Raw genomic sequence first — 24,071 nt, 5'->3', positions numbered from 1 at the left:
ACAATTAGGCCCTGCTGACCAGGACACCTCATTCATTTTAATGATCTTTATGCTGACAATTAAAAGCTTTACATGGAAGGTTTAAATCTGGTTATCGGTGTAAAAAGATCCAAAATGGAAATCAGGTATCTGAAAAGACTGAAGTTCCCCAAAACGTATGATGCAGAAGAACAGCTGTGAGGGAACACATTACCCTTATGTAACTAACAAAAGAGTGCAATGGTTGTGCATGGTTTAAAAAGATTAAAAAAATCTACAACTAAGGAGAAAAAAAAAATAACGGCAAAAACTCATGAGCAGACAGTCCTGCTCTATCACAACGCAAAAAGAACAGCCCCTGATATCTGAAGTCTCCAACAACAGTTAGCAACAGACAAGTAAAATTAAATGTTCTCTGGAGTCCCAGCAAAAAGTATCTTTTCATTAATATAAAGGCAATAAGGGCTGTTTTGACATTTGAGTCATTTCAAAGTTGCTTTTGTGCTGCAAATTGGGGGTTCACTTTCGGCTTATGCTACATTAAATACTTCTCCCTTCCTCTCCTCTTTTTTTTTCTTTTAATGGTGATTTTTTGATCTCTTTAACCTATCGGAAAAAGAGCAAGCAAGTCAAAATTATCTACCAATAATCTATGTAGAAAGGAAACAGAACAGCTTGCGGGGGGTTATAGGAAATTGACCTAATCACTGTTCTTAAGTGACTATTAAATTCCGACTTTGCTGGATAAGAATATACCATATGTTTTAATAACAAAATAAAACTCAACTTTCCACACAAAAGGCCCAAGTAATTAGAAAACATCCAGAGCAAAAAGTAAATTGTGGTTACAGCAGGAGTACTTCAGAATTACACACAGGAAAACATGTTCTTGCTTTTATTTTGGTGGAACAGAATACAATATCCTTCAGCCCAAACTATTCCAAGCTGGCAATATTACCTTTTTTGTTCATGCTGCAAGACTTCAGGAAACAGAAGAGGGACAGGAAGGGTTAAAATTTATTTTCTGTTTAAGGCCATTCATTCAGCAAGATATTTTAAAAGGTACTCGACTTTAAGCATGAAGAGTTGCATTGACTTGAAGATCATTCACATATGGGAGTCAGGCAAGTGCTTAAATAGCTTGTTGAATCAAGCCATTAAGTGACAGCTGCTTTTAGACAGATTTATTTTAATGGCTGCCCCAGCTCATCACATGAGCCCACTTTATCCTTCCGAGGGCAAAAAACTGTTTCCTCATCACCTTTTCTGACCGTTTAACCTGTATGCCTCCTACACTTGACTGTAGCCACAGAAACATATAATTTTCTAAGAAAAATTGTATGCAACATCTATTATATATAGTGGCTTAGCTCTCCCTTAAATAGTAACAGAAAAGAACAGTACAAAACAATAGTTTCACTTTTTCAACACACAAGAGCATCTTATTGAAAAACTAAAATAAAAAAGTCTCACCACAATATAAACCCCCAAATAATAATAATGGAAGTGGGAAGAAAGAAAGGAGTTAGCAAAACATCCTGTGGACTTTTAGAGTCTCCCATTAACGCATTTAAAAGCCTTCCTGGTGAACCACAAGGTCTTTTTCCTCTCCGTTTACAAACCCACTCTACGGGGAACAACAGTGTCCACAACCTACGGTGGGATTAGAAGGTAAAAACAAAAGCTGCCCCCATCTGCAGTCCAGAAGAGCCCGAACCCAAGAGGGCAGTCAGTGAGCACGGGAATTGAGCAGGACAAGGTTACCCTGCGGGTGGAAAAACTCGGAAGGGGAAATAGGGATAAGAAAGCAGAATTCAAGTTGGAACCGTGCTGGAAAGTTCTCTCTCGGAGGCCTGCAAGACATGAACTACTGAAGAAACAGTCAAAAGGTCCCAATGAAAAGCTGTGACAAGCTGTAATGTGCCATTTCAATTACAGGAAAGAGGGGAAATGTTTGGATTTTTTTTTTTTGGCTCATCAATATGATGAGCTTTCATGTCCCAAACCACATTCAGGTAGTTTCCAAGTCTGCTTTTTTTTTCTTTTTTCTTTTTTTTTTCTTTTTTTTTTTTTTTGTGTGTGGAATCTATTGATCCAGACCAAAAAACCAAACAAACAGAACAGGGATGCACAGTTCTTAAGTCCTGGAGCTTTCAACACTGCCTGAAACAAGAGCTGGCCTGGGGTATCCAGAGAGTTGCCTGCAAGATGATGTTCATAGCAGCCTTGCAAGCAGATCGGCTCCCTTCTGCTATGTGCTGCCCACGTTCTGCCCATCACCTTCATCGTTAGGACCTGAAACAGAGAGAGCAGTTCTTTGTTATAAGAAGTATCTGTCCTCTGTTGCTGGCCTTACACTAGGGACCCCCATTCTGAGGAAGCTCAGATGTAGGATTTCAGTGACAGGCAAGAAAAGTCGAGATTTTCCTCTTATTTCTTCATCTCCAAACTAAGTTTCTGTCCATCAAAAAAAAATCATGTTCTTTACCAACCTGGTTTGGGGATATTGATAGTATTCAGAGAAATCTCTGCTGCTGTTTCCACCAGGACTGTCTCTCCAAGCTCCCCCACTGCTTCTGTTCATGCCCATTCCCCTCTTTTCCTGCTGTAAGTCCGGATGGAGGAGTAGTCACAGTAAGAGGTGGAACGTGCCAAGCCACGGAAGGGCAGAGCACAGGTGACTCCAGTCAAGACTACGGCAAGAAGTTTCCTCCAACTGATGACTAGGACCTTTTTAATCACAACAGTTCCCCCATGTACAACTACGTCAATTATACTCTTCCAATGTCCCTTTCCTAACCAGGAAATTTGGTGTTTTTCCTGCTTACCACTTCCGACGGATCCTGAGGGCGCAATGACATCATCATCGCTGTCTTCCTCGTTTGATTGTGTTACCTCTGGCTCAGGTGCTACATTCTTGACCTCTTGCTCTTGTTCCACTCTACTTCGCAAAGCCAAGATCCGATGGTGTAATGCAGCATACAACTGCCCTGTATCTTTAGAGCTTGCCTATGTTTTATATATACACATATATAATACATACATATACATATATTTTTCAAAAACAGCAAAAGTGTGTAAGCAATCTTTTTATTTTGCCACAAGTCCTGAGTGATACAAGGCAGTCATGACAAACATTTTGCATCCCACTTTTTTCAGTTTTCCCACATGGGGTTTTTCAAACTATATCTGAATTTGTTGGGGTATACTTGGTGAAATGCTGGTTAAATTCAACTGTGATGCGAGTATATTCCTACATAAAGAATTACATGCAATCCTTGCCATCCAGGAGGCATTCCTTTCCTGATACTCCCAAAAGGTTAAGCTTTAATTTAAAGATCACTAAAAAACTTGTCTGGCATAAGATTTTCTAGGTTTGCCATCACTCAGCCTCACACATCTGTTGATCATAATCAAATCACACAACTGTTTCATGACATACTGGATAAAATTGGATCACAATTTAAGTGCGTTAGTAATTCTAATTGTGATTGCTGTTTCCCCAATTAGCAGGCACAGAAATCAGTTTAATTGGCCTGTTACTGTCTACTGGGAGGCAAGCAAGAAACCAATACTCACTGATATAAGAAAAACTTTGACTCCCTGGTCCTCTGTATCCATGGCTGTGATCCGGATGCTTTTCTCACTGGCTTTGTCGATCTGCATCTGAGCCCAAAGCTTGGTGTTCAGGATTAACCTGAGACTCCCCTGAGTCCTCATCACTAGAGCAAACACAGATGATTAGTTAGGTGGAAAAAACAAAACAGGAAACTCAAAAGCAGGCAAAATGACTTTTTTTTTTTTTAATATCTGCAAGTCTCTTTATAAGGAATATCAGATAAGGAAAAAAACTCTTAAAATAGGGGTCTTCTCATGACTGGTAATCACAAGACTGCAGCCTACTAAAGAGCACTGGATATGTCTAGAGATATTTGAACAAGTAAACATGCACCAAATATCCTATCACAGATCAGTGTCATTAATCACTGTTGAGTGATCCGAGCTGCTAGCCTCAGGCTAATGCAAATTCCTGCCAGTTGGAATGACTGGGCATCATTCAAAGATGTCCCAAGTCCCAGAGAACAGGGAGCATCCAGGAACTCCCTCCTCAGAGCTCCTCTTACCCAGTCGAGACTGTAAAGTCCCATCGTCTGTTGAAGCCATGTCATTGAGTCTCAGAAGTCCTCGGCCTCTTTCCACCCAAGACTGAGAGTTTTTATCAAAAACAAACAATTTGCATTGAATCTGTAACAAAAATAACAGTTGACTGAATCAGTAGTAAGAATCTATAAATGCAGGGCAAGAGGGAAGCGTATAAACCTCTTAGATTTCAAAAGCCTGCATGCTTTTTTTAAGGATATGTTTAAGTTAACACACATATTTGAGTTAAAGAACAACTGCCATGAGAAATCACTGTTGAAATCAGAAAGCTTTGATGTCCTTCTAAGTGAATATCCTTCTAAAAGATCCCCAATTCCAACAAGTACCTGGACACAAACTCCTGAGAGCTGTTTTATGGTTTCTGCTAAGCAAGAAACCAGACTGCTTTGCCATGTTAGCCCATTCTGAGTTAAAACAATCTGAAATAGCACAATAATTAAAGTACTTAAAGAATATTTAAGTAAACTGAATAAAATACTTTTATTTAAATAATGAGTTGTTCTGCAGAAGATAGAAGCTTTTGTGTGATTGCTCGAGGAAAACACATGGAAGACTTGTAAAACGGTTGTCTAAATTCTCCAAGCTGTGAATTTTATTCAGAAAGAGGAAATTAAGAAGCAACAAAACAAGCACCTGAGCATAAATATCCACAGTTTACATTTTAACCCGAGAAAGCAGCATATAGATATTAGAGAATGGCCCAGCTGTAGAGAATCAGGCAGCACTCATCTGCTGGATGACAATACGAATCTCACGAATGTAAAATTTCTCTCTGCTTCTCCAGTCTCTTACCTGCAACACGTTACTTTCAGCTTCCTCCCCAGTAATCACTTCTACTTTTGCCAGTAAACATTTCCTTGCTGTTGCTTTAGTATAGGCTGCTGCAGACTCTGCCAGCGATTCTGAAATATTATTAGCTGAACAACATTTTGAAAGTTTATTTTGAGAACAAATTGCATAATTAGTGAAGATTTATAAAGGTCTCACAAATATACCAGGATTTAGAGAAATACAGTACAGAAAACAGACAGGAATAGAAGATTAGAAGCAGATTTGAAGTTTAAAGCAGTCAGTCTGTCTGCGAGACCTGCTTTAAAAACCACAGGTAGATGTAAAGGATAGGAGATAACTTACTGAAGATGTTATCCTCACATACTTGTATTTTTTCCTACACACAACTATGCTAGCACATGGACACATCTGGATCTGTAGGTGTTCAAGCAGTGCTGATACTGCTCCCAGATACACAGTTGTACCTACAGGTGTAAGGCATGATTCAGTTTCCACTTTCCCACTGTCTCACAGCCATTTGCTGGAGAAAACTCATAGCTGACAATTTCCAGAATATGCTGCCAATTTGAAGAATTTGAAGAATGACAGAAGTCAAGAACTCAGCACATGGTTCCGGGTTCGAACACATTTGGTGTTTACCTTTCTCTGGTGTGGCTTCCTGAGATGATGATTCAGACCCAGACTCTGTAGCAGCGTTCTCCTTATTACTTTCTGTACTACCATCATTTGATTTTGGTGGACTCTTTGCAAAACAAGAGATAAACAGAAGAAAGAACGCACATTAACTTCTGTTTTATGGAAAAAAGCCTACTGAGCAATTATTGGAGGAAACCCCTAGTGTTTATTAGCCATATAATGACAAAATGCCACAAATGACATCTTCCCCAGTAAAAGCTGTATTACTGCCCTAACCATGGAGCCAAATGCAGCCTGACCTAAAAATAAATCATTTCTCCCTAGAACTAAAACTCAATTTCAACCCTGTGTTCAATGGACCAAAGCAATTTCAGCTACACTGCAGCTCAAGACATACTTGACTGAGCTCCCTGTTCAGTGGGTTGACAGGTATGAATTGCAGGGTATTAATTTCTCCCTTATACCAGCAGAAAAACACAGTGACCACAAGCAGTAAGGCACTACAAGTTATACTTTGGGATGGTACACAATAAGCACAGAATTCCCTGAATCACACCCAAGGTAGCTGTCAAACTGTTGGGCTGGAAATGCAGTCACTGGGGAATTCACATTAATGAACCTGTATCACAAGATAGTGAGAAAATTACTTACTAGGACTCGTTCACTCATGTTCTGTCCAAAAACAAATTTGTTGCTGGATGCATCTGCACTGTTTGTGGAGTTCTCTAGACTGAAAGGAAAACAAACAAAAGCCCCCAATGTTTTAGTCAGAAAAATATCTATATATCCTTTACTGATAAAATTCCTAAAACAAGTCATTCTCAGAAGGTTTTAGTGAAGGAACCTGCCAAGTGTTTTCTGTAAATAAAGGAGAATCATAAATAATTTTGTACATAGAGCAAAAAAGCTGTCCTATAAGGTTCTCTGTTGTCTCACCTTGAACTGATGTATTGTAGAAAATAATTTGTTGCAGAAGGTGTGTCTGATGTTGGCAGGCCTGCATTCTGCACATCAGCCGTTTCATCACTTTCATCTCCTAGCTATAAAAATAAATTTATTAGTAATAATCAGTTTTAACTGCCAACCATAAAATTATCAGTATTCTTTTTATTATTCTTTAAAACAGCTCCATAAACACCTATGATCTGTTCCATTATTTCTATTCTAACCTAAATTCAACAATTCTCGATAAAAATATTTACCTTAACTCTATCTCGTAGGTTTTGCCCAAACACAAATGCTTGCTGTGCATTGAGCTCTGCCTTCTCACAGCTGTCATCATCTGAAGTGTTGTTAGATTCTTTTTTCTGACATTCTCTTGCCTAAAGGAAAAAAAAAAAAACTTTAGTGTAAATAATTAAGACCGATATCTTTAAACAAAAGAGATAATAAAGCAACTAGGTTTCCTCCTTTAGAGTAATTCTAATTAATTCTAGATATTTGACACAATATTCACTTATTTGTGAAGAACATCTTATGAGACAGCTTAATTGCTGAATTTGCCAGAGCCTTTAACAAAAATCATCACAAGGCCAGTTAGGAGAATAACTGAGAGAATACTTGTTTTAAAATCTTTCCTACTGAGTGTCTTTTGAATCCTTTTAAAACTCACCTTGTCTTCGGAGTCAGAACTTTTCGGTGCTGCGTTACTTAGTGATTCTGATGTGGCTGCAGAATCTGGCGAGATATTTACACCATTGGTCCCACTGCTCAGGACTGCAACACGGAATGACAAGCTGCCGTTAAGAGTGTCCCCAAAGCAGCACATTTGCTACAGTCAATTGCATGCTGCCTTTTGCTTCTTTTTTCCTTAACTGCACAAAACATTGTAATGCAAATCGCAGTGTTCAGGGAGCGCTCTGCAAGACTGGTTTTGTGACAGATGCACGAGGACAGGAATTCAGCAATTCTTAGCAGAAGCAAGACTCCAAATGCAAAAGGACACGTCAGTAAAATCTTACTTAGTCTGCGTAAGGACTTCAAGGACTGTGTTTTCCACAGACACAACTTGAAGCAAAAAAAAAAAACCAAACACATACACAGATCTACTATACTTAAGTGATGGTCAATTTGAGATTGCCCATCTTAAACGCCTTTCTATTCCAAAAGTCAAGCATGGACTACACCCAAGTTCGGGCCCTGGCGGTTTAGCACAACAAAATCTTCAGTGCTTATATGGGTTTGCTATTTCTTCCATAACACAGATATATTTAACAGTTAAGATATTTGCTTTTCTTTCCTCCGCCTTCAGAAAAGGCACCTACTGAGTAAAGACATATTTCTGCACTAAACAGATTTAGCATTCTTGTTCTCCCTGCAACATTCCAGAAAGCATACGCATTATTTACCTATCTGTGAGAAAGATTTTGGCTGTGGTGCCTGTAATACTGCTGGACGTAGCACACTGCGTTGCTGCTCCTTTGGTTTCTGACTCGGGACACCTGTAAGGGAAAGTCTTTTCAAGAGCTATAAGGCTTTAAAGTCAAAAAAATTCAATTGGATCTATCCTCTTCTGCGTTTCTGATAGAAGAGAGAATGGAACACTAGACATTGGGACTGAGTTGGGATTGAGTTTCCCCCCCGATTCATTGTCACACCACATGAAAGAATTGTTCCCAGATGAGAAGATAGATGTTTTGTTCCTAGTGTTAAAATTAATTTTTAAAATAGAATTTCTACCCTATCCACAAAAGCATGTCAGCAAAATTTATGGCAGTGACTCAGAAATAAGGGTTGTAAAGTGAAAGAGAAATGAGCAGTATCAAAGCAATCCCTTTTATTCACTAAAGCAATTTTCAGCTACACATCCCCCCAGCTTTAAGTTAAAAAATGTAATAATATTTTTGCAGTTTTACCTACTAAGAAAGTAATAATAACAAAATCTTAATATCAACTCTGGAAAGCTATAGAAATCCTTCCAAATTTCCAATTTCTTCAATGAAAAACTTAAACAGAAGTATTATCAATCTCCAGTAACAAAAGTAGCCTGAAGCTCCTGCAGGAGAGGAGATGCTTGAAGCTCCTTCCTATTGCTGCAGGAAACATTGAACTTACCTGCACTAGGTGCCTGACCATGGATAAGTATAGGGGGTTTCAGCCGGAATCCGCTGCTCTTTTCCTCTAGAAGCCAAAACCAAAATTACAAGGACAGAGATGAAACACAGGGCATAATTTCAGACAGTCAGTCATAAAATTGCTCTGGCCCACTATAACAATGCATGAGCTCTACAGATACGCAAAGCAATGTTTTAAGAAACCTCCAGAGAGGTTTCCTCCATGCAGTAGTTTGCTTTGGTTCATGATAGACCAACAGTTGCTTGTTGAGGGGAAAAAAAAAAAAAAAAGGCAGAAAAATGAGGAAACTCACCTGGTTCTGAGTCCGAATTGCCTGTAGAAGTTTCACAGAAGCTCGATGGCATAAACACGTTGTTCTTTGTTACTGTAGCCATGGAAAAAGAAAAAAGGGGACAGGTTGTGAATGTCGTTTAGTCTCATTATAAACTCCCTTCCTCAGGTATATATTGCCACTGCAAAGAGGAAGTGATTTTTCTGGGTGCTCCAGACAGTAATGAGGGTGGTGGCATGACTAAAAAAGGCAGAAAGAGGAAACCCACCTCTCATATGCTAATATTGTTATAATTCATATTTACCTGACTGGGAAGGAGGGAACTGAGTTAACGATGAAGTTCTCTCACGCTTTACAGGGGGACAGTAGTTTCCATCCTCTCGATCAGAATCTGCAGAAAGAAAAATAATTAGAGAAAATGCACAAAATCCTGCAGAGATGTGCACTGGTGCTTTAGGATCCTACAAACAAGTTTCTTACCATCTCCGTCTTCTGGACTTGAGCCATCCGCTGATCTCTGAAATCAGATGACAAGGAGGAAATGATAATCACATCCTGAACAATATTTCATTCTCTTTGGGTGAATCCTAATGCTCTGATCATCAGTTGGGAGTTTTTCTTTAGTGTCAATGATATATAATAATATATATAATGATATATAATCAAGCAAAGCATTATTCTTCTGAAGTACATATAGCCATACTGAATTTTACCTAGAAACTCTCCAATGCAAGATGAATTCATCAAAACACTTCCATTGCAAACGAGATGTCTAATGGTATCTAAAAACTCATACCCAAGAATTATTGGATAGCTTTTGATTACACACTACTTAGTAATTATTCGAGTTTCCTGTATTCTGAAAATTTTGAAAACGACAGTTTTCAAATTTTGTTTCAGGAAACAAACAAATAATCCCCCCACAGAAGTGCTAAGTTCACCAGGTGAATATGAATTATTTGGGAGTTTATTCCAGAGCAGTAGTGCTAATTAACCTAACTGATATTGGTTCCTTCAACAAGACAGTGTTGGAGGGATGTCCTGCAAAGCACTCCCTATGAAGCAGCACTATAATGTTCTTATAGAAACTGGTTAATTTCATTAGCATCCTCTACAGTACCAATAAATAAAGAAATAAAATCACAGGCTACCAACTACCACAATATTAACAGGTCTTTGGATGAGTTTCCAGGTGTTTTCTGAAGGGTCAAGGTCTCTGCTCTTGCCATCAGCTCCGACTGACCTGATTTTCCTGCCCCACAGCCCCATGACGGATTCCTTCCCATACGGATAGGGACAGGAGCAGCATTAGCTCCCTCTTCCCATTCCCAAACCTCCTGATATCCTGTATCCACCCGCACACAGAGGCTGCTGCAGCCCCAGACACCCCTCTTCAAGACACACACACAAATATATAGAAACTTTTCAGCCTAATCCCTATCACACGGCGTTTTACGATTAATATTGCCCTTGCATAATTGGCCACGTAATCTACATTATTTTCAGATTATATTTTTATGCGTCTCCCTTGCCAACGTACACTAGTTTCCCCAGAGAGAAGGAACTGTGGAAAGCTACGATGTCAACTATCAATTTCAGCCATCAACACCCAAAATGAGGGGGAAAACCAAAACTAAATTTATTTTGTATAGAAAGTGATGCAACAATTAACCTCCATTTGTTTCAACTGGCAGCAAGACTCCCAAAAAATGAAAGAAAACCATTTGATACCAGAAGTTTGCATGAAGTTACCCATCCATATGTGCAAATTTGGCAGCATTCCTTAAAAAACAACCAGAGATTCCCCTTGAACTTAAACTTTAGAGGTAGAATATCTTGTCTCCATGTGTTTTTTTTCCCTAAATATCTAAATCCTTTCGTAGGCTACCTCCCATCGTTATCCGTTCACAGAGCACTCACTGTCAATTATTGCTTGGGGAAGCTGGGAGTTGATTTTTCGTTTGGATTTTCTTCTTTCAAATGACTGAAGTTATGCACGAGTTACCCAAGTGAAGACAAACCAACACAAAAAATAAATAAATAAAAACAATAAATCAAAAAAGAGTTATCCACTCTATATTTAGCTTCCAGCAACACAACACTTTCCCCTTGCTTTTATTAAAAACCTGTTTTTCAATACTGACTTCCCCTCTTGCTCCACTTAACACATTCAGTTAAGTCTTCCCAACCTTGGCTAAACCTGTTTTCATACTATAATCTTCTCACCAATGGCCAATTCACTCTTAAAGATCTTAGGGAAAGAAAAATAGACTTAAATCTAAATAACCTGTTGCAAACCAGCACCAAGTTTCATTTCCATACTAAGTAATAAGACATTAGTGCAGCCAAAAGTGGCTTTTGAGTGTTGCTTGCTGCAAAGAACCTGGAGATCAGCCCAATAAATCAGGGAAATGTATCCAGGACAAGCAGCCTAGGGCTGTATTATTTGACTGAGTTGAAAAATAAATCACAAGTTACAATTCCTGATAGCCAAGAGCAGCAGAGCCTTTCAGTTACCGGCCCCTCTTTGCAGGCTACTCATTAACCTGTGCATTACAGAAGGGCATGTGCTTTGCAAGCAGAGGCAAGAGTGTAAAAATGAGTAGAAAAAAAGAGAGTTTTTCACAGAATTGAAAGCCAGGAGCATTTCAAGAAAATATTAAGGTGACTCAGTGTCTCTGCATTCTGCTCTTTGAAACTAAATGTATGTAAATATTTCCCCCTAAATTTAGAGACCCATCTACAGACAAATTACTTTTTTCCCTTTTTTTTTTTTTTAAATGAAGAGACCTCTACAGTTTTGATGAATGTTTCTGATTAACCAAATTACCTTTTTTTCCTCCTTTTTCTTCAATGGAGACTCCTACAGTTTTGATGTATGTTTCTAATTAACCAAATTACATTTTATAGGTAATCAACTTCTTATAGAAGAGGAGAATAAACGTATTAGCCACCACATACAACCACTGCTTTTCTACCCCTTACTTCCTTACACTATTTCAGAAGAATTCTAAGCGATGCCCTGGGTTGTTAGACACATCCTGCAGGTATTAGAAGAAATTAGCACAGAAAAACTTTTACAAACCTCAACGTACAGTCAGTTTTTGATTATTCACAATGAGCAGGAAGAGGAAATCCAGGTAAAAACAAGTATAGACAACACAAATAGGTGAAAGCTTCAACAAGACGCTGTATTTGCAGAACTTACAGTTCTGCAAAGTCTCTTTTCAAGCGCTTGGTCTTAAATTCTATCTTTTTAACAGCCATGGAAGAAGACACGAAGTGTCCTGATCCAGCAAACCACCGTGGGCCCTCAAAAGTTTCATTAACCCTCTGTATATATCGAGGCAAGAGATGATTTTATAAGAAAGTGGGGTAATTTTAGAAAGTTTGCCACACATGTTAACAAACTATTGAAAACCTAGGCTGAGCCCTGTGCTATCCCCAAAATCTTGGCAAATGCAGCCAAGTTGAAGGATGTGTGGATATCTGTGCTTACAGAAAAGAATTCCCATGTGCATTTCCCAGCAGCTTTTTTTCTCATAACCACACAATACTTAAATATCTCTCCGACCTGGATTAACAAGTGTATTAACAACTTCATTTCTTAAAGAATTAGTATGAAGGACAGTGATTGCTTGCTGTGGTTTTCTGGCAGGTCTGCCTAACAGTTTTCTTGGCCAGTTATAGTGATACTACTGACTTTTATGTCAGTTTTTTTATGACTTAGAGTCAGTGACACCATTTAACAGCTGCATATTTAAATATTAACCCCTTTCTGAAAGAGGAAAACGTGTGCAGCAGGTCAGCAGGCAAAACCTGACAGTCCAGATGCCTAATGTTGCTTAACCTATAGTCATTTGTACCTCACCAGGACAGTCCCTTTGGCACTGGGTTTGCTTCAAATCGCCCATTCTTGACAAAACACTAGTGTAAGAAAAGGATTCCTGCATTGTGTGGAATGGCCTTAACAAGGCAGGATCTATCAAAGCTGTACATGCCTGGTGCACATGGTCACCAGGAGTGACACTCACCTGCACCAAGGAAATACAGCCCATCAAGACAGAAAGACTAAGACCACTCCTGAAATTGCTCTGAAAGACTACACGATATCAGTCATTTCCAGAAGTATTTTCTTGCACCATCAGTGGGGAAAAAAAAGCCTTTAATTAACAGTGTTTGCCTTCTCTACCTCAAGGTACTTAAGCTTTTCCAAGTAAGAAATTTTTCCAGTACCCAGCTTCAAAATTTGGCTTTCAAATCTTTCTTGCTGCTTGTAATCTGCTAAATACATTGCAGATTGGCATAATCTACTGTTTATATCCAAGTGGGAATACAGTATTAGCCGCTCACTTTGTTGCACTGCAGGATTATGGCTTGGAGGGGGTGCAAATCCTCCTGAGGGTTTTATGCAAATCCCTCCTAGAGCCCAACTTTGGCACTCGTTTAGAAGAGCTCTTCCCCCTGGCAAACATTGAATTTACACACTGAGCTTTAAAATTGATGGTGGTTATGCCTTCTACAGTCACCCCCGCTGCAAAGTCCCACATAAACTTAATTTGTGCTAATTGAAACAATGGCTAAGAGGGGGACCAATGCTAGAGATGAAAGACGTAGACATATAGTGAGGGCTACTGCCTAAAGTTAACATAAACAGACTTCTTTTAGTGGAAGGGACTCTTTTTTTTGGCTCAGCAGCAGAAGTACTCGGTAGGTTCACACTTACCCCTGCCAGTTCCTGTTGGATAGGAGCAAGCTGGGCTTCGGGAGCGGGACTCAGAGGAGCACTGACTGAGGCACCCGCTGATCCTGCGGGACCCAGCCCATGGTGAGGGGGCTCAACCTCTCCCTGTCGGTCCTCGCCTGAATCCGACAAATCTTTTTGCTCTGCAGGGGACTGGGAGCAAAAAAGACAATGTCCCTTCAATGCAAGGCTGCAACACGATAGAGCAGTTGTCCTAGTGAGAGGATCTGCTAAGCCCTCCTCGGGTTTCTCGGCTTTCGCAGTGGGGTGGAAGGAATCGCTCCCCACTGAGACACCAGTTAAAATGTGCTTAAAACAGGGACAGAACCTGCACCCTGAGTGCGCTTCCCCTCCCCATGAACAGCCTCAAGTGGAATAAATGCACTTCTGGGGGTTAAAAAAGTCAGTGCTCCTCTCAAAAGAGCATTTCTGACAGCTGTAAGTGGCTACGGGATTGCTGGGATTTAATTCCTCCTTCCCTCAAGGCCTAATGAGCAGCTTCCCCGGATTTACATGCAAGAATTCAGCAGTCGCTGGGAAAAATTGTTCTTCCTTGCTGGACCTGCAGACTGAGTCTGAAGGGTTTGGGTTTGATTATAAAAATCTCCACTCAAATTCACTGTAACAGTATTTATGCTGTTCAATATTTATGGGAATTCAAGATTCTTGGGAAAATAAAAGGCTTTGAGCCTGAGCAACTATACTGTGATATAGGACATGGGCACACAAATAACACGGAGCCCTGGGAGGCAGGAAGTTCTCCCAGCTGCTGCCTGTGGAAGGAGCTTCCCGGTGCCTTGTGGAGAAGGATCTGGAGAAGGGAGTTATCATGTGGCCTGTCCTTAACAAGGAGCAATTTTTAAAGGATATCAACACACGGGACTTTAATGCTAGGTTCTGTTTCAAACAAGTTTAGTTGTTGGTCACTCAGGTTGAAGTTTTTAAATCTTAGAAGAAATTACTATTGTCATTAAGGACCGAAACGGTCAAAATATTAATTTCACCGGGAGCAACTTCTTTGTCAGATGAAGTTGAAGATGCTGGGTTTTCATATTTTCAAAATAAAAGTTTCATATTTATATATACACACATATTTATACACTGCTATATACATACATATATCTCTAGAAAAGTTTTACATATATAAAACTATTACTGAAAAACCCAAACATTACTTTTCACTCCCCCTCTCCATTCATATGTTGTGCTACTTATCTTCATTTTTCATATCTAGCATCCATATCCAACGACTAATGTCCAAATCTCAGCCTCTTTTTGTCGCAATCTTTTCCTGATTAGCCTCACCCCTGCCTTCTTGGTACTCTCAACAGCCTCTACAATTCTCATTGCTTTGCAGTTTCTTCTAATATATTTATGGCTGTTCTTTCATGTGTTGCAAAACATCCAAGATGTTCTGAGTTCTTGAGCATGAATTTTAACTGTTAGTGTAAAGCACTGCTGACTCGGAGCACGACTCAGCAGCCGTTCTCCAACCATGCCATCACAGCCTGCAAAAAGACATATTGCTCTCCCATCATCCTAACTAGAACGAGTCATGCCCACAATCTCCATAACATCTTTTAATCAGCCACCTCCTCAGATCGCCAGGCATTTCCAACTCGTACAAAATCAACACTTAAACCAACCACTTACTCCTTTGGGAATTGTCTAATGCAACTTGCTTGACTCGAACGCACACCCTTGCACTCCAGACCACGCGAGAGAAGCTGCTCCCATCACTGGTCCAAATTCTTTCAGCTATTACACCATATAAAAACGTGAAGTGCAGGAAAGATTGGAGAATAAGGTGATCTCAGCAAGGCCTGCTAAAAGTTAATTTTATATAAACAAGTAACCTGTGAGCAGAAATTGTCTTGCAAGGGCTATCCAGGGAAAGTTTCAAGTAGTTTCTGAGCAATCAGCCAAGTCTTTTTAAAGTGAGAAAAATGAATCTCAGAGAAAAGTTGTTCCTATCATCTGAAATCCTTAATTCAAGAAGGACTCTGAAAAGTGTGGTCTACTTCATGGGTAAATTATTTGGACAGATAATGAAATAAAAGAGTAACTTTCTAGGCTTTATATAGCAAACCTAGGACTTTATGTTGCTTCCTGCTCTTAAAAGCTGCATCTTCATAAACTGATGAAACTTTCCAGGATTGTTGTCAGTTGTAACCACTCTTCTTGTCAGAAAACGGATACCATTGAATGAAGAAACAAATGAGATTTTTGATCAAGTTTGGACATCTAATATTTACCAGAACTTTACCCATTTCGCTCAGTAATGTAAGAAACCAGATGAACAGGGTAAAAATAATTGCTGTAAGGATCCAAAAAGATAGGGAAATAATGAAAATGGAAGACCATCTCACCCAACAAATGTGGAAAGTGAGGGGACAGAAAGAAACAAATCCTAAATGGAAAGTCTGGAAAGGATGGAAAATGGGGACCCTAAAACACAAACCAACAGTCACAGCACTCAAGGAGAAACAAAAAAATGCATGCTGAACAAGATAGCTTAGCAAGCAGCAAGACTACCAACAGAAGGTAAGTAAGAAGGCTTTAAAATGTAAGACCAGCTATCAAGAAGCATCTAAAGCAAGACTACATCGACAACAAATGTGTTAACACTATTCAGGCTGTTATTTGCCAACTCCTCAGAGCATCCCAAATAACTGCAGAAAATCCACAGGGCAAAAATCCCTTCCTCCCCCCAAAAAGAGCAGGTAGCTGCCTAAGGAAAGAAAGACTTGGGCATAACTGCGGATTCATCCTGGGCAGCCAAGCTTAAATCCACCATTGAGAGCTCTAATGAAAAGAGCTGGAACAGGTAGACTAATCCAGGGCATCTCACTGTAAAAAAAGAAAAAACCAACTGGAATCTCCTTAATGAAAGGGAAATCAACAGGTACAAGGAACAAGCAGGCTTTGCTCCTTCGTTTTTTAGAAGGGCACTGATACTTCTGTCTGATTTCCTCCAACACACACACGCTGCACAATCTAAATTTACAAACCCCCTTAAGAAAGCTGCACACCTCCACACGCTTACACAGTTTAACATAAACACTTGGGTTTGTTATGCCTAATCATTATATCTTATTACAGCTCATCTGGATATATTACCCTTTGGAAATCCGCTATCAAGTGACAGACACTACCAGTGCTCTCTGGATCCATAGTCTGTCTGCCCCCTCTTCAGACAGGCTTAAAAATCCCTCTCCCTGAAATCCTGGATCCTCCTCCCCAGCCCACAGAGACTTGAAACCTTCAGTTCATCAGGGTTCATTATGTTCTCTTGCAACATACTGGATATGGGGCTGGTCTGTCCCCCAGACCAATACATTAGTTTGTAAAACAATGCTGCATGCGGAACATAAAACATGCACAAATGTGAATACACCTCTGTTAGTCCTACAGCTTCAGCTGAAATTGAGGGTACCTCAGAAATTATTTTACAAGTGTTAATGGCTTTTACTCACTATTGACAAGGCATAAGCAAATACCGCAATTTCTTGAGGTTCTTCACAATTTATCTTATCAAAATTTTAACAATGTAAGAACCTGGAATGTTTCCTGCTTGTGCAGAAAAAAAAGACATAAAAATTACATCTTAGCACTTACCCAGACCACTAGCCTGTCTCTTTCATGGTCTGAAGGAACACAAACTATACAGCATCCAGTCTATTTGGGCTCGGTTTCCATAGTACTTGATTCAATACAGTAGTGGGTTCCCATAAAGAGAAAGTCCTGCTGCCTTTTTCAACCCTGTCACTTCTCTCGTGAGCTCTACTCTTCCCACTGGCACAGGACGAGTTGGATCAGCCTCCTGATTCAAAGCGAGTTCACTCCCCCAAGACCTTCCATCAGCTAAGTGCATAGCTCTAACCCACCTCAACGCGGTGTCATTGCCATGTTGGAGCCAAGGGGAAGGGACGGGAGGTGGAAGGATGGGGAAAGGACCAGGATTCCCACTTTCAAAAGTACTTTATACACTTCAGAGCTCAATAAACAAAGACACGATAAAATACATTTAAATATACTGAGGTGAAAAGCAATAATTTAGACCATGCTTTTCATTTGCTTTGTCTTGATTCCATTACCACAGGAAGGAATTTTTAATATTCTCTTATGCACTTGCAACCGTCAGCACTTCTTTGCCACCTGATCCTTTCCAGATAGGGCTTTGCAAACACCTGTGGTTTGTCCCACATTCGACCTATCCTCTGTCTGAAAAGCCACACATTTCATGCTGCCATCACACCTTTTCCCCTCCACTACCTTATTCGCCCTCTATAAATTTGAGATACAATTAAAAATACCCTGTTATGCATCTTTAACTTGAAAAGAAGGTATACAAACAGATGCTCACCATGGAATGTGGGTGAAGGCAGAACACAAATGTCATACACATTGTCAGCATCTCCTTACCTTCTGTGCTTTATCCTTCTGAAATACAAAGACAGGTGGGGCAATGGCAGGTTTTTCTGCAAAAAGAGAAATCATAGTTTTTTTCCAAATGTATTAATTATCAGTTAGTATTAAAATGCTCTGTTCTATGATGCTTTTGCAAACAGGGAGTCTCAAAACCCATGAATTCTTAGTTACAACCTGTTGTTTCTGTCATTTTCCTGGTAACTTATAATAATTACTGAGGACTTGATTTTTCAAAAATAAAGTGTTTTAAGAAAAATGATACAACTAATATTGGAAAACTGTATCACACTCTTACCTACCGGCCACATCAGCAGGAAAAGATCCTGTACTGTACTGTGATACTTTATTCTTTGAGCAAGCTTTTCCTTTTCTTACAGTGATGTATCCCAAATACTCCTTTCTTAAAGGAGACCTAAGTTCGGAAGTCATTAGGACTTGTGTCAGTGATATCTGTATTGCACATAATTTAGGAGTTTTTTAGCACACATTCCCAAGTCTTCTAAAGCAACTCTACTTTCTGCTTGAAGCTTGGATTCAAATGCTTCTAGGAAGGACATTAAATAAGGGCCCCAACATTTAATCTTCATGTACAGAACAACTTTCTACAAGGAACGCATCTTCTCTGTTGTCCTTACTGACCTCAGAAAGAGGAAATAAAGCAGAAATGAGCCTTTTTGACAGTTCAACAAGCTGAGGCCTTGTGCATGAGTTATATTTGAAGAAAAACTGCCTGGACGCTGTGTGGTCGGCAGCTTTCCTAAATGCTTGCAGGGCAAAGGATAAGATCAACATTTAAGCCTGTTTTCAGAGCAAGATTTGTGAAACCTGGAAACTAAGTGAGAGCTGGTGTGGGGTTATTTGGCTATTGTACTTAGAAAAGTTCTATCATTGCAATTATTCAATAAGAAAAAAAAAAGTCGGTATTTAGAAATTAAGATTTTAAGAACTTAATCTTTTATAGCATTTTTCAAGGTAAGCAGAAAACTAACAAGGAAGAACTCCTACCTTGCTTGTAAAAAAGGACAGAATCACAAAATCCTCCTTAAATCAGTGGCCCTACTGTAATATTACACGATGACTATTTGGCACAGGCTTGTTCTGCAAGGCGACACAAGGAGGTGAGGATGCTGAAACGGTGCCAGTTTTCAGGCTCATTGATGGTGCTTCCAGATCCAAGAACTTAATCACGTATTAAGCAAAGCAGATCCCCCCTAGTTACTCACTACACCAGCAAATGCCCAAACAGAACCCACATTCACACTACTTTATTTAATACTAAGTTTAACTTGAAAATTTGTAGTTGTACCGAACTAAGAGATAAATGTTTCCACAACTGGACAAGCCACCGCTTTGTTCTACCTGCTCAACACTCCAAAACAATGCAACCACAGCAATCGGTGGTATCGTGAGCAGCTACACTATTTTTGTCATACAAAATTTTAGCTATTTTCTGCAGCATGAGATGGCCCCTTGCTGAAACAGCCCAACAGACATGACTGTGTATATACAAAAACAATGTCCGTTTTGAAGCCACTTCGAAGCCACATAGCACAAAGAAAAGTCAAGATAAAACAGAACAAACTACAGGAAAAAAGGAAGGTATTCTATGTATCTGCAGCTCGCTGGCTCATAGAGTAAATCCCATGACAGAGAACTGATAAAGGCCAGGAAAGTAATTTTCCCCTTTGCCATAGAGACCTGTCTCTGTCTTAGGATAACGCAGATTAGATGGGACCAAAAACAGGTGATGCAAAACCAGCCTGTTCAGTGTTGATTGTGTGCATTATAGGAGTTTTCTTAGCTCAAGCAGTTTGCTTGCAGCACTAGCTGGTCTTCCCGTTTGCTTCGGTACCACTCAAAACACAGCTGCAGAGCAGCCCATGAATTCTGCACGTATTGAAGACTACCTGGTATCAATACTTAAATGTAACTGCACACGATTTCTTTATACTGCACTCTGGAAGGAGAAAAAAATATATATAAAAAAGATGAACACAAAATCTGTACCAGCCAGAGAACATTGCATGGTAATGGCTTACTGAGAGGAAAAAAAATAATGTAAAAAGCCTTCAGCTAATCATAAAACATTCAGCTGAGAACATAACTGCACACTCAAATGAGCTGTCCCAATTTCTTTAGAGAATGTGCAGAAGCAGTTACAATATAGCCAAGCCATGGAGCAAAAACAATGTGACAAAGTCTTTGTAACACTCCTTGATATAAAATAGTTTGGCAAAACGGATACGTAAGTTACTTTTAAAACTATTTAAGTTATAAAGAGTAGAAAAAAAAATCATGATTGAGTAATTATAAAGATGAAAAGTCAGAGCACCAAGTTTTCCCCTCAAAACCGTAACAGACCTTCCCTTTCCAAAAACTACATACAGGAAAATTGAATTGTGAAGTCACTAGAAGGGAGAGGAGTGCAGAAGGGAGTGCACTGTCGTGCAACCTTGGCAAAGGATTCCTGTTTTTTCCTCAAAAGGGGACACTTCATTTCTCTGGCCTTGTGCAAATTTAAGGCAGTCAGATATAACAAACTTGTTACGATCTTGATCATAACAGACTCTGCAATTCCATGAAGCCCGGAGTGTTTCATTCCTAAACAAGCACCTAAAAAGAGAGCCCACCAGCACAGAGTAGTTGAAAGCCAAATGTGAAGAAAAACACCAAGTTGCATGCTTGAGAAAAACATGAAGTTTTTCAATTAACCTGAAAGGTGATAAAATAACATCTGCTCAACATGAAGAGATCCTCTCACCTGGAGAGCATCACCTGGAGCATTTTCAGGAGTCAGTTATACACAAACAAACCACTAGTTGTACATTAACAGCAAGTTAATGAGAGAAGCCTTCAGGCTTAGGTGAATATAAGAGTGACAGGAACTTCTCTAGTTCTCCATAATATTTTGTGGCTAATTAGGGGATTTGAAGTGTCCACTTTAAGTCAGGAAGCAGCTAGAATACCTACAAAGAATACCATACCAGAGACTTAACGATACACTAAGAGATGCCAGAACCTAGAAGGTAAAACTAACTGATATATTGTTTAAAAAGGATAAACTACTGACTGAATTGAAAAAAAGAGGTGCCACGGTACAAGAGATAGGTTAAAATACAGAGTTTGTGTTAATAAGCTGATAGGACATGTGCGGAACGAGCAGCACTTCTCAAGGCCAAAAGATCTGGTGCAGCAATTGGGGCAATGAGAACCAACTGGACGGACAAGGAAAGCTGTTGTTTAAACATGCAAAGCAAAAACAACCCGCAAGGGTGACAGGCAATAGATGAAAGTACCTAGGTTTCGGTCAAATAATTAGTTTCATGCTTCATAAGAAAGCATGATCAAGACAGCACTGTTACACAGAGTGTATGAGGGAGATTAAGAGCTCTGTTTTAACCTTGCTTCATTTGTCTCCCTCTGAGCACTTGGCTGTCAAATACTTTAAACAGGAAGAGACCAATGCAGAGTGGAAGATCAAAGAATTATCTCTACAGAAACAGCCATTTCATGTTTGCAAATGAGAATACCCAGGCCCAGAAATGAATATTTCACCTACCACTGGAAGTATCTGAAGCTGACAGATAAATGTTTAAGAATAAGGAAAGCACAGTCAAAGTCACCTGAAAACATCGGCGCAACGTCAGAAACAGCAAACAGGGGAAGTTGGAAGACTGTGGAAGGCAGAGCAGTTTGTTTCTGAAGGTGGAAAGTGATGCAAGCACAAACTAAAGAGATGGGCAGGTGAGTAAAATCACTAGAGTTAAGGAAGGGATCAAAGAGAAAGAGAGAAAAAGGAAGTCCCAGTGAAAAAAGGGGACTCACTTTTTCTTTCCTCCAGAGGAAGTGAATAGCTATTTTTCTACAGAAACATGGACAGGTAGGAGTAGAAACATCACAAGTCTGCGTGAAAACACATAATAAACATTGTCACTTTGGAGTCTACCTTTGAGTTTAATGTTTATCATTAGAACTGGGAGTTAAAGTGAAGAGAGTTCTGGTGCTAAAATGAAACCAGCTGGCAATCAAAGCTTATCATCAAAGGTCTGGTACATTCCTCACCAAGAATCACTGCCAATCTGACTGTTCACTACTGTTTTTGAAACCCATCATCGTGACTCTCTGGACACTGACGGCTCAACTTCAGTTTGGGAAGCAACAGCCAAAGACAAACTGCGTCCCAGGGTTTGTCAAACCATCTAAATGCAATTGCGTAGTTAATTGCCTCAAGGAATCATCCTCAGAGCCTATTCCTACAATTAATGTTTGTTTTCTATTGTTTCACGTTAACCTCAGAGCCGCAGCTCACAGGGCAGAAGTGTTCTCAGAATGGGCTCATCATTCCTGTTTTCAATCTCCTCCTTGAACACGTTTTCCCTTCTTCATTAGCTGGAGAAGGGCAGAGAACAGCACAAATGAACTTGTACTACCTACGATTTCCAGGGAAGTTGCTCCTCCTCAAGGCAAACTGTTGACACGCTGCATCCATTAAGCAGCATCTCACACACCACCGACCGGAGCAGCACATCCCCACCTGGCACTCAGGCAGCCTACATCCCCTAACACCTTCCAGGGAAAAAGAAAAGCCCTGTTTCTTTACTCATAAAGGTTTTAAACTAAACAAATAACTGTCAGGCTTCACCTAGTTTTCTGTAACAGTTCCCCTTTGCTGGGATTAAACACGAGTGAGAGTTGAGGAAAGATTTACAAGAGACCAGGAGTTACGGATGGGCAAGAGCCCTGAAGAGCAGCTAAGAAGGGAGCGATACGAGGACACCAAGGGGCCTCGGCGACAGCCTCGACTCTGGCGGGGCCGGGGCCGCGAGGCCCGTTCCCCACGCACAGGCTGGGCGGAGGCAGCGGCCCCGGGCGCGTCGGGGGGCCCCTTGCCGGCTCTGCCCCCGGCAGCGAGGCCGGGCCCGCACGCAGCGCGGCGGCGGCTCCGGCTGCGGCTCGTCCCGCGCCCGCTCCCTTTGTCCGGCCGGAGGCGCCGGGAGGCCGCGGGGAGGGGGGCGCTCGCGAGGGCGGGCCCGCTGCCCTGGGAGCGGGCGGCGGGGGCGGCCGCGGGCTCGGCGGGGCCGCTGCCGCCTCCCGGGGCCGCGGCGGGGACGGCCGAGAGCCCCGCGCGCCGCCAACCTCCCCCCGTACCTTCGTTCGCCAGGTCCGCCATTTTACTTCCTCAATCGCGCCCACAATGCATCGCGCCGCCGGACGGCCTCCCCTTACGGGGGGTGTGGGCGGCAGCGCGGCGGCGCGTGCGCAGAGGGACGGAGGCGCCGCTCAGCCGTTGCGCATGCGCGGGCGGCCCGGCCCCCGCGGGGGGGCACGTGGCTGAGGCGGCCGCGCATGCGCACGGACCCCCACCCCCCCCGCGCTGACAGGACGCGGCGCGACTGAAGTAAAACGGAGCTGCGTTAATGCCCTCATGTGTAAAATATCCCAAATTTTGTGTAATTTTACACAAAGGAAGGGCATCTGCCTGCTGCTGGGGACAGCTGCACTCAAAGCTGGAGCTGAAATGATGGAGTGTGCGCCACCCAGGCAAAAGTGTCTGGAGCTGAATATGCTTTCCCAACCACCAAGCAAAACGTGTGCCTGAGACAAGAGTAAGGGCCAGGGAGATGGGCAGAAGGAAGGGGCTCTCTGGGGACTAAGGCTGACTTTTGACTTTCCTCTCCACAGAGGATAAAATGTGTTCCTCGCAAGTGGGGTGTTAACGGCTTCATGAGGGAGCTCCTGTAGCAATAACCAGGCATTAACCTTGAGGCCTTTTTGCATTGCTGATGGAGGGAAAAATGACAAGCATATTTCCTTTCAGAAAGGTAAAGCTTAAGCTGAAAACTTCAGCATGTTTCTAATAATATGAAGACCATAATTTTCAGGGATATATAATGCAGCTGAGTTAGCTCCAGGTTTCCGGGAATTCAGTCCCTGTCCCAAAGCAGACACGTCCTACAAACTCAGCAAACACTCATATGGAAA

At 41.0% G+C, this 24,071-nt stretch overlaps 1 protein-coding gene across 4 annotated transcripts; it reads right to left on the bottom strand.

Annotated features, from left to right (window-relative positions):
* Positions 1-846: 846 nt before the first annotated feature.
* On the bottom strand, positions 847-23,319 carry RANBP3 (RAN binding protein 3). 4 transcript variants are annotated; one of them, XM_088527088.1, is made up of 18 exons: positions 23,238-23,319; positions 18,084-18,139; positions 13,641-13,811; positions 9,395-9,431; positions 9,219-9,305; positions 8,936-9,007; positions 8,623-8,688; positions 7,917-8,009; positions 7,181-7,284; positions 6,771-6,890; positions 6,505-6,608; positions 6,220-6,298; positions 5,572-5,674; positions 4,933-5,057; positions 4,104-4,224; positions 3,559-3,701; positions 2,808-2,988; positions 847-2,274 (listed from the first exon to the last, which is right to left on the bottom strand). In XM_088527088.1, the coding sequence occupies exons 1-18, from the start codon at positions 23,257-23,259 to the stop codon at positions 2,231-2,233; spliced, it is 1,728 nt and encodes a 575-aa protein (XP_088383214.1). In that variant the 5' UTR covers positions 23,260-23,319; the 3' UTR covers positions 847-2,230. The 4 variants fall into 4 exon arrangements, with proteins under 4 accessions (XP_088383214.1, XP_088383215.1, XP_088383216.1 ...); XM_088527089.1 differs by having other exon boundaries at positions 4,933-5,042; XM_088527090.1 differs by lacking the exon at positions 13,641-13,811.
* Between the last annotated feature and the right edge of the window lie 752 nt (positions 23,320-24,071).

The sequence above is a fragment of the Tinamus guttatus genome, unplaced genomic scaffold (genome assembly GCF_059628265.1).
Source record: "Tinamus guttatus ecotype Peru unplaced genomic scaffold, ASM5962826v1 Tinamus_guttatus_pri_ptg000261l, whole genome shotgun sequence".
NCBI classification, from domain to species: Eukaryota; Metazoa; Chordata; class Aves; order Tinamiformes; family Tinamidae; genus Tinamus; species Tinamus guttatus.
Note: the sequence above shows the minus strand (reverse complement) of the source record. Positions and strands in the feature narration are given on the sequence as shown.

Excerpts from the sequence above, each read along its gene's own strand:
- RANBP3 (XM_088527088.1), bottom strand. The coding sequence starts at position 23,259 with ATGGCGGACCTGGCGAACGAAG. Across the intron at positions 9,306-9,394 it reads AAGTCCAGAAGACGGAGATG|ATTCTGATCGAGAGGATGGA; the intron begins GTAAGAAACTTG and ends TTCTTTCTGCAG. Across the intron at positions 8,689-8,935 it reads CAATTCGGACTCAGAACCAG|AGGAAAAGAGCAGCGGATTC; the intron begins GTGAGTTTCCTC and ends TTTGGCTTCTAG.